Here is an 8,677-nt window from a genome sequence, read left to right as displayed (position 1 = left end):
AGAGGGGAGGAGAGAAGAGGAGGAGAGAGGAGAGGAGAGGAGAGGAGAGGAGAGGAGGAGAGAGGAGGCTGTGACTGGCTGGCATGTGAAACACACCAGGACAATGGAGAGGTGATTGAGGAGTGACCGTCCAACCAGCCTGGTGCTGCTGTGGGAGCTTCCTGTACGGACGGCGTGCACGCTGAGGCTGAGCGCTGACCTCTGACCTCCTAAAAACACAGAATACCTCCGCTGACATGTTTAGTGCACATTCTGTAACGTGTACGCTGCAGAGTGGGGCACAATGGAGGCAGTAAAACAGGGGATTATGGGATATGTTCTCTGACATCACCGACTATATTTAGTGAAGTGTCAAATTTATGCAGAGAAAAACCTCTCAGTCCATGTTTAGACAAGTTTAATTAAATCGGAATCATTAAATATTGTGTTTATTTATAACTTGTTGTTTAAATGGAGGTAATTTAAGATTTCCTTGAACCTTCTGAGAGAAGCTATCATGCGTTTACACATACAGCAACAGTAACACAACAAACCTTCAGCTTTCTGTCAGAAACATAGACTAACTTTTGCGACGATGCTGTTTGTTTTTGGATCACTGTTTTAACTAATTGGATCCAATCTGTTGTCACCATGGCAACATCTACTCCTGGTTTTCATGACAAATGGGAGCTTCATCCGTAATTAGTATAAAGCAGAGATAGAACATTATAATTGTACTATTAGAACCCACGTGAGGCGCGCTTCTGCTCTGTAAGAACAGCCTGTGGGTTCATGAGAAGTTAAACAGTCCGGCGTCATCACCGAGTCAGGACGCTGCTCACTTCCCCACAGTGAACTCACGACAGCCGCGAGATGAAGAGAAGAAAACTGGAAATGAAACAGCAGCGAGGGGAAAGACGTGGGCGATATTTTGATCTGTGATCTAATTTTAGCTCAGCATCGGCTTCAGATAGAAACCTCTCCATAAATATTCATGAATGGAGGAAGAATCTGCTGCTGTGTGATGCTGAGAGCGAGAGGGGAGGGCTCTGTGCTCTACCTGAAAGCCTATTTTTAGCCGCAGCGTTGCCACTCTCGGTCTATTCCCCATGCAAGGGGAGGCTAAATTTAGCCGCATGGAGACTGAAGCGTGGTGCAGGAGCAAAAATAGAACCGAGTTTGTGGTCAGAGCACGCAGGAGCAGCCATGGGTGCAGCATCACTAGGGAGGACAGAGCAAGATGGATGGAGTAAGCAGGAGCAATAAGCAGTGAGGAGAGGGTTAGGGCTCCGGGCTGCACCCAGATCAGATCACACACATTATAGGTGTGTGGCTCTGCACCACCGTACACATTATTTACACATGTACATTTCACATTTTTATGTCAGGATCGTGGTCGGTCCATGCCTGTGGCGCACAGTCACATCCACACTCGTACATCTGCAGCCACACTGGCACCGTCACACTGTGTACAGCTCAGAGCAAAACCCTCACACACATGTCTCAGAACAGCCTGTTCCCTCTTCCTCTTTGATATTTCAGTTACTCTCTGTGCCTGTTTTACCTCAGCCTGACTCTCCCTCTCCGGCAGCATGTAGTGCAGTCAGTGTGTCTGAATCTGTCACATGAATGGGGCCACATCAGCCTCTGCTCAGCTGCTGTTACGTAACAGCCAGTAACACACCAACGTCTTGTACTCATGCAGCATCCTAGGAGGGTAGCAGGGTAAGTAGATGGAGGGGAGGGGGAGAGAGGAGAGAGCAGGAGGAGAGGAGTGAATGGGATGTTTGCCTGCTTTCAGCCTGGATTCTTCACTGCTGTCAAACTGTTGCATCAATGACGATAAATGCTGCTGTTTGTAGCCCTGCACTGCCTTGGTAGCAGCATCCATGAATGAATCCTACCGGGGCTGCAGGTGGCTCGGTGGTTGGCGTCCCGGTGAGGACACCCGGGATCTTTCTGCGTGGAGTCTCCATGTTCTCCCCGTGCAGCGTGGGTTCTCTCCGGGTTCTCCGGCTTCCTCCCACAGTCCAGAAACATGCTGAGGTTAATTGGTGATTGTAAATTGTCCGTAGGTGTGAATGTGAGTGTGCTTGGTTGTCTGTCTCTAAGTGTAGCCCTGTGATAGACTGGTTACCTGTCCAGGTGAACCTGCCTTCACCCTGAGTCAGCTGGGATAGGCTCCGGCCCCCACCACCCCAGTGAGGATTAAGATGTAGAGATGATGGATGGATGGATGGATGGATGGATGGGCCTCAAGGCTGACATTTGTGAGTCTGATGGAGAGATCTGACAATCTGTTGGATGGATTGCCCGTGACGTTTGGTTTAAACATCACCGTCCACCTCTGAATAAATTGTCATGATTTTGATCATGTCTTCATTTTCCATGTGGTGGCTTCATCAACTCTCAGCTTTAGATGGTATGACCAGGATCCTGCATAACGAATGATATCCTCGTCATCCTCAGCTGCGCTCTTTGTTTTACATTAATTACAGCCCTTTGTGGTCTGTTGCATAGAGTTAATAGAATCAAACCATACGTAGCTTCTTATATAGCCTCACACAGCTGCACATTTACCGTTGTGTTGTTAACTCTTAACACATTCTAACCCATAGCTTCAGATTTTCTTTCTTAGTTTTTACGCTTTTTGCATATCACCTCGTCTGCTGTATTTATTTGACAAAGGTACAGTGTGTGTCTCGGTGTGGGCCCGTCCAAAACCCTCCACGTTCTGCTCGCGGTTGTTTTGCTAAAGTGTAGATTTTCTGCTCTGGACTTCCTCAGACTGCTGGATGGGAGACGTGCTGCCGAACGGAGCTGCCGGCCGACGAAGGCTCTCAACATGTCAGCATAGGGCTGTGGGAAAGTAGAGATGTGGATCAAGACAGAAACGTGCCCAGACTGCAAAGAATGACCTGGCAGTGAATCCATTTGGTGTTTTTCTCTGTAGTCACATCGTGTTTGATCAGGAGGAACTCCTCCTCACCTGAACGCTGCGCTATTTTTAGGCCCACGCTCACATGACCCCACGTCAATATCCTGATGCTAATTCTGTCCTCGCTGTTCACTCACAGTCCTTCAGCACACGCACACGCACACACACACACACACACAGACACACACACACACACACACACCTGTAGTGAAGAGCACATCGTGCGCTCCGTGCTGTCACCCGGTGTGTGACTGCTCCGGCTGCCTGACAGTCTGTGTTGATCTTGGTTTACTAAAATTCTTGCGAGGCAGCAGATGGAGGGACTTTACTGTCGTCTGCTCTTCGTGTCTCATCCCTCTGATGACACATTTAATGGCTCCGCAGGTCAGTTATTCTAATGATCGGTCAGCTGCAGCACCATCATTATTCACATGCAGCCCTCTGAACTGGGCTTTCAGCACCTCCTCATTCTGATCTCAGTCTCATTTTGTTGTTTTTTCTTATCTGCTATTGTTGAACTGTGGTGCTGATTTTAGCTCTCTGGGATGTATGAGTGTGATAATTGTATTCCCACATATTTCACAGTGTCACGTCCTTTTGGAGGCCCTTCTAAATGTGCAGCTTGTTGCCCTCTTTGTGGTCTTTACTGGCTTATAATGGCTACACTTCCTTCTATGTTGCACGATTTCCTGTTCAAGGGATAAAAACAGCAGCATGTCGCTGCCCAGTGACGAAAGCTTGAGATATTTTTAGACGAGGAATATTGTATATTTGATTTGTTTTCTCCCCTTCCTCCTTACTGAAGCAGTCTCAACTCTTCCAAACTGAAACCGAAGTCACCAAGTGAACTCCACAGTTCATTTGTGTCACTCTTAAATTCATGTTGCCTGCAGCGTTCACACCCACAGCGCACACCGGCTCACTGGAAATGACCCGTCAGTCAGTCAGTGTGTTCCTGTTGACAGCAGCTTTGCAGTTGTTCTCTGATGCTGAAGGTGATGAACAGACTCACGCAGGACAACATGAGTCCTGTTGCACACATGCAGGCTGTTTCCCTCTGTGAGAGAAATGTACAGCTATGGCTCAGGCTGTGGCTCAGGTGGTAGAGTGGGTTGTCCTCTGATCATAAGGTTGGTGGTTCCATCCCCTCCACAGTCCAAGTGTCCTTGGGCAGGACACTGGACCTGAAGTTGCTCCCAGTGGCAGCTCTGTCACCGTTGGAGTATGAATGTGTGTGAATGAGAAACACAGTAATGCGCTTTGAGTGCTGCTAAGGTAGAGCAGCGCTGTATAATGCATTCCATTTGCCATTTACCATAACTAGTGGTAGGAGTGTCTTTGCTCGGTTGATATGAGGTGGAAATGTTGTCAGCTCCTGTGTGGAGAGCAGGCTGTCCAGGATGGATGCAGGATTCCTTCTTTCATGTCCTTCGCATGCTTTCCGTGCCTTAAATCAATGTGTTTATTTAATTCATAAAATGTGTTTTAGGTCATCTAACAAATTCTTGCTCCTCTTCTGTCTTTTCAGTTTCGATGTGGAGAATGGGTTATCGGTGGGACGCAGCCCCCTGGACCCCCAGGCCAGTCCTGGTTCTGGTCTGGTCCTACAGGCTAACTTCCCTCACAGCCAGCGGCGGGAATCCTTCCTCTACCGCTCGGACTCAGACTTCGACCTTTCTCCTAAAGGCCCTTCCAGAAACTCCTCCACTGCCAGTGACCTGTAAGTTCATTTCTAACTAAACTGTTCAGCGCCGTTGGAGCAGTAAAATGTTTGAGGTGTTGGGTCTTAGCGAGGATGGCTTGTCCATGTGTCTCCTGATGATTTTCTCCCCTTATATGAGTCCACTGCCTCTTCTGGTTTATTTTCACATGTTGGCATCTGAATGGATTCCAAAAGTTCTCTGGGATTAATAAAGTCAGGCTAAGTCTAAGTCTAAGTTGAAAGCGTGCTTTCTAGAACTTAAAACAACATCGGACTGTTGACAGTTTGAAACTCTTCCAGCCTCGGGCCCAGTATCGTCGGTGCTTCAGTACCGCGGTGTGGTCACGTGCAGAACATGTAGCTATCTGTTGAATACAGCGCTGTTTAATGTTTTCTCTTCGTGTCTGTTCTTGTGCTGAGAGGTTTCCACATCGGAGAATTAGTATGATCTTAACTTAATTTGTGAATTTAAAACTTGAATTTTTGGCATTTACCGTGCATTCCAGAGAGAGACATCTGAAGCCGAACGGCCTGGCCGTTTAGGTTGCGTGCTTTCTCCTCCGAACTTTTTTCAGTTTCAAAAGTTCTGTGTATCAACATCAAGACTGATAGGTAGGGTCTGCCAGGAGCAGTATTAGAACATGTTCTGTGATCTCCAGTCGACAACAAGCCCAACGATACCACAACAGTACCACAACCGGCTGTTGTCCCGTCACTTGCTTGTCAGATCAGTTGCTAAGAAGAGCCACTTTGTCTGTTGTTGCATTTTGTGTGTTTCCATTGTGTCCCCAAGCCAGAGAACCCCCCGTCATTCTGTCTGAACACCTTAAAGTCTTGTTAAGCAGCAGCAGCAGGTCTCCTCATCCACTCTCGCCTATCTGTTTTTAAAGGGAAGAAAGCTTGAAGCACTGGGAAGTCAACTGGTTGTCATCTCGGTGAGAAGAACATAACGAAGCAACAAAAACCCAAACAGATAAAAGCACTGACTCTGTCCCCTGAAGCCCTCTGCTGCCTTCCCTCTAGATGGCTTCATGGTCATCCCCACCTCTTTCCTGACCAACATGACTAAATATCCTCACCTGTGACCCTGTTAGCCTCCCTCAGACACCCAGTTCTGTTTTTTGTTTTTGCATGTGCCTCTTAAGCAGAGAGACAACCAAGTATAACAACACGCTGTGTCTTTTTATTTGAGTATTGACCGGTTCATGCCGTATCACCCACCCTTCCACCTCCCCCAGTCTGTTTCCTCACCAGCCTGAGTGCATGTTGTTTTGTTTCTTGGAAGATGACCGAGGATATCTGACCAGTACATGATAGATGACTGTGTCGTCTGCCTGCACAGACAACCTTGTTTCTTTGAGTAATACCTGAGACTAAGGTGCAGTTTAATATCCATTCATTAGCTTAACAAAGCTGCGTAGGCTTTTTATTTAACACTGATTTTGAGTTATTTAAATAAAGGCACTTATAGATTGGTCCTCCTGTCTTCAGTTTGTTCCTGTTTTTCATACTTTCTCCTCTTGTGTGTCCTTTCTGGATTGCAGACATACAGAAGACATGATAGTCACACCATTTGCACAGGTGAGTCCTATGAAACCTTTCCAGACACTGTTGGGAAGTGATTTTACGTCTTTTGTGCTGGCAGATGGTCAAATGAAAAACAAAAAGACGTAATAGATAAAGTCCAGATGGTATGAGCCTGGGCCTGACTGCTCCACCGGAACAGCCCCTCAGCATTATGCTGGCCCGGCAACAGGATCAGGCGTCCCGCTGGTGCTGCCTGACTCTTGCGTGGGATGTGCGTCACGCTTGTGCTCACTTTACACGGCGAAAGAAGCGGCGAATCCAATACTGCTGGATCATGCTGTTTGAAATTTGCATGCTGGCTAATAAAGCTTCTGCATGGGTCGGGTCTGGACATCTGATACTCTGTGGGCTTCCTCTACGTGCTCAGTCAGTGTTTGGCTGCAGATGGAGTGACAGACATGACATAGGGGAGTGTCGGTGATGCTGTCACAACATGAGAGAGGGAGAGGGGATGCCTCAGCATGGTGCGTCAGCCAGGAGCATGAAAGAAGCACTTGATCCAGTTAAAGATAAACTAAAGTATTTGCAGCTCTGACTGAGGTGACATCTGTGCTTTTATTAGGTCACAAATGTTGTGTTTATCACATTTAATAAACCTACATTTAGGCTGTTGTTCCTGTGTCGTAGGTCCTCGCCAGCCTGAGGACCGTCCGGAGTAACTTTGCCGTCATCACCGGCCAACAAGATCGCCCAGCCAGCAAGTAGGCTTGTAGAAGATGTCTTCTTTGATGAATTTTCTAGTGCTCTCACCACATCACACCTGACTATACATATGTATATATATATATATATATATACATTTACTGTGCTGACTGTTGATGGTCTCTGTCTACAGGACACGGTCCTCAGGCAGCAACCCACCGTCCATGTGCAAGACCAGCCTGGCAGGTTGGTGCTAGGACAGAAACACAGAGACTACATCTCATATGATAACATCTGTGAAGTGTGAAACATCAGTACAGCAGTGGTAGAAATTAATTTCTAAAGAACAGTCTGTGCAAAATGCTGTCCCCTCTTAGTGTTCACCGTTAATCTATTCTATTATCACTTATTCTTCTATTGGTGAGTCGAAATTAAACAGCTCATCAAACATTTTAGGAGTTTTTTAGACAGCATCAAACAAAAACAGCAGCAGATTATTTTTTAAACCAGTTTATTAACTCCAGTTTCATTTCATTCAAGCGGAACAGACGTTTTTGTTGAAATAGTTAGAAATAACAGGAAAATGTGTAGATAATGCTTACTGGTATATGTGGTTATCCCTCAAAAGGTGCCAGCAGGAACACTGACAGCTTTACAGTGCTTTGTCCTTTAAAGGTGTATCACGTGTAACATGTGTAATAGGACTTCTATTATACTCATGTAAGTACTGGAGATGTCCAAAAATGTAATGGAGTAAAAAGTACCATGCTTCTTTAAGTGGCAGTATAAAGTGGGATTAATTGGACATATTCAAGTAAAGTACCTCAGATTTGCTGAGGTTTCATAGTTGATGACATCCAACATTTATGTGTAATCACATTCTGCCAGTCTGCCCCGACAGAAGGCTTTCAGCCTGTTACAGGTCGCAGTTTAACAATCTGACGGTATGTGAACACTCTCTAAATGCTGAATCCGTCCCACGATGCCTTGCTGCTGTCTTCATTTGGTACAGAGGAGCCTCATCAGCAGCTGGCCATCGAGACTCTAGACGAGCTGGATTGGTGTCTGGAGCAACTGGAGACGCTGAAAACCCGACACTCTGTCAGCGAGATGGCCTCCAACAAGGTACTGAGACGGTACTGTAGAGGCAGGCCGGTGAGCTGCAGAGGTAGATCTGACACAGCCGGGTTCAGGGGAAGGCTGCAGCGCCGTCCACTCATTCTAATCTGAGCTGTGATTCACCACCCTGAAGGATTTTATTAGTCATGTGTGTCTTGGTTTAAACTCGGTGAAGGTAGTCCAGTAGGTGACCTTCAGCTCAGTCACGTCAGACCCAGACCCAGACTGGAACAGGTTTAAATAATATAAGCAGAGTTTGATCTTCTTTACACTGAAATGCACAAATTAAACTGGATTCCAGGAGATAAAATATTTCATTTCTCCCTTGTTTGTAAAAAATAAAATAAAATCGCCCCCGTTGTTCTTTCATGTGGCCGTAACCGCTGCCTCAGATCAGACTTTAGCGCCAAAATTCAACAATCAAATTAGTTTCATTCAAGGATTCAAGGAACTTTATTTGTCACGTCAGCTCACATTCACGTGTCTGTGGTACGAAATTAGTAGTCAGGTCCCGTTTTTTTTTTTTTTTTTAAAGCCTCATAAATAATAAGTACAATAAAACAAGAGCAAAATTTAAGTACGAATACAGCAACACAGCTGTAGTGAGAAACATCAACATGAGAGCAGAAAGCCAGAGCTGGTCGTGTTTAGCAGCAGCGAGGTGGACTGTGATGCTGCACTGGGTGGTTAAAATACTGCACATATGGACT

At 46.3% G+C, this 8,677-nt stretch overlaps 1 protein-coding gene across 3 annotated transcripts in view; it reads left to right on the top strand.

The window, feature by feature from the left end:
• Positions 1-8,677, top strand: part of pde4ca (phosphodiesterase 4C, cAMP-specific a) — a 43,560-nt gene that overhangs the window by 26,152 nt on the left and 8,731 nt on the right. For 2 of the 3 annotated variants that reach the window (XM_008278592.1, XM_008277034.1), the window contains exons 2-7: positions 4,446-4,637; positions 5,510-5,554; positions 6,164-6,200; positions 6,834-6,907; positions 7,042-7,094; positions 7,861-7,973. In XM_008278592.1, coding sequence (XP_008276814.1) covers positions 4,446-4,637; positions 5,510-5,554; positions 6,164-6,200; positions 6,834-6,907; positions 7,042-7,094; positions 7,861-7,973 — 514 coding nt within the window. The remainder of the gene's footprint in view (positions 1-4,445; positions 4,638-5,509; positions 5,555-6,163; positions 6,201-6,833; positions 6,908-7,041; positions 7,095-7,860; positions 7,974-8,677) is intronic. The other variant, XM_008277808.1, reaches the window with a different exon arrangement.

This window comes from Stegastes partitus, unplaced genomic scaffold (genome assembly GCF_000690725.1).
Source record: "Stegastes partitus isolate 25-593 unplaced genomic scaffold, Stegastes_partitus-1.0.2 Scaffold0, whole genome shotgun sequence".
Taxonomy (NCBI): Eukaryota; Metazoa; Chordata; class Actinopteri; family Pomacentridae; genus Stegastes; species Stegastes partitus.
The sequence above is the reverse complement of the archived record's forward strand: the minus strand, read 5'-3'. Positions and strand labels throughout refer to the sequence as shown.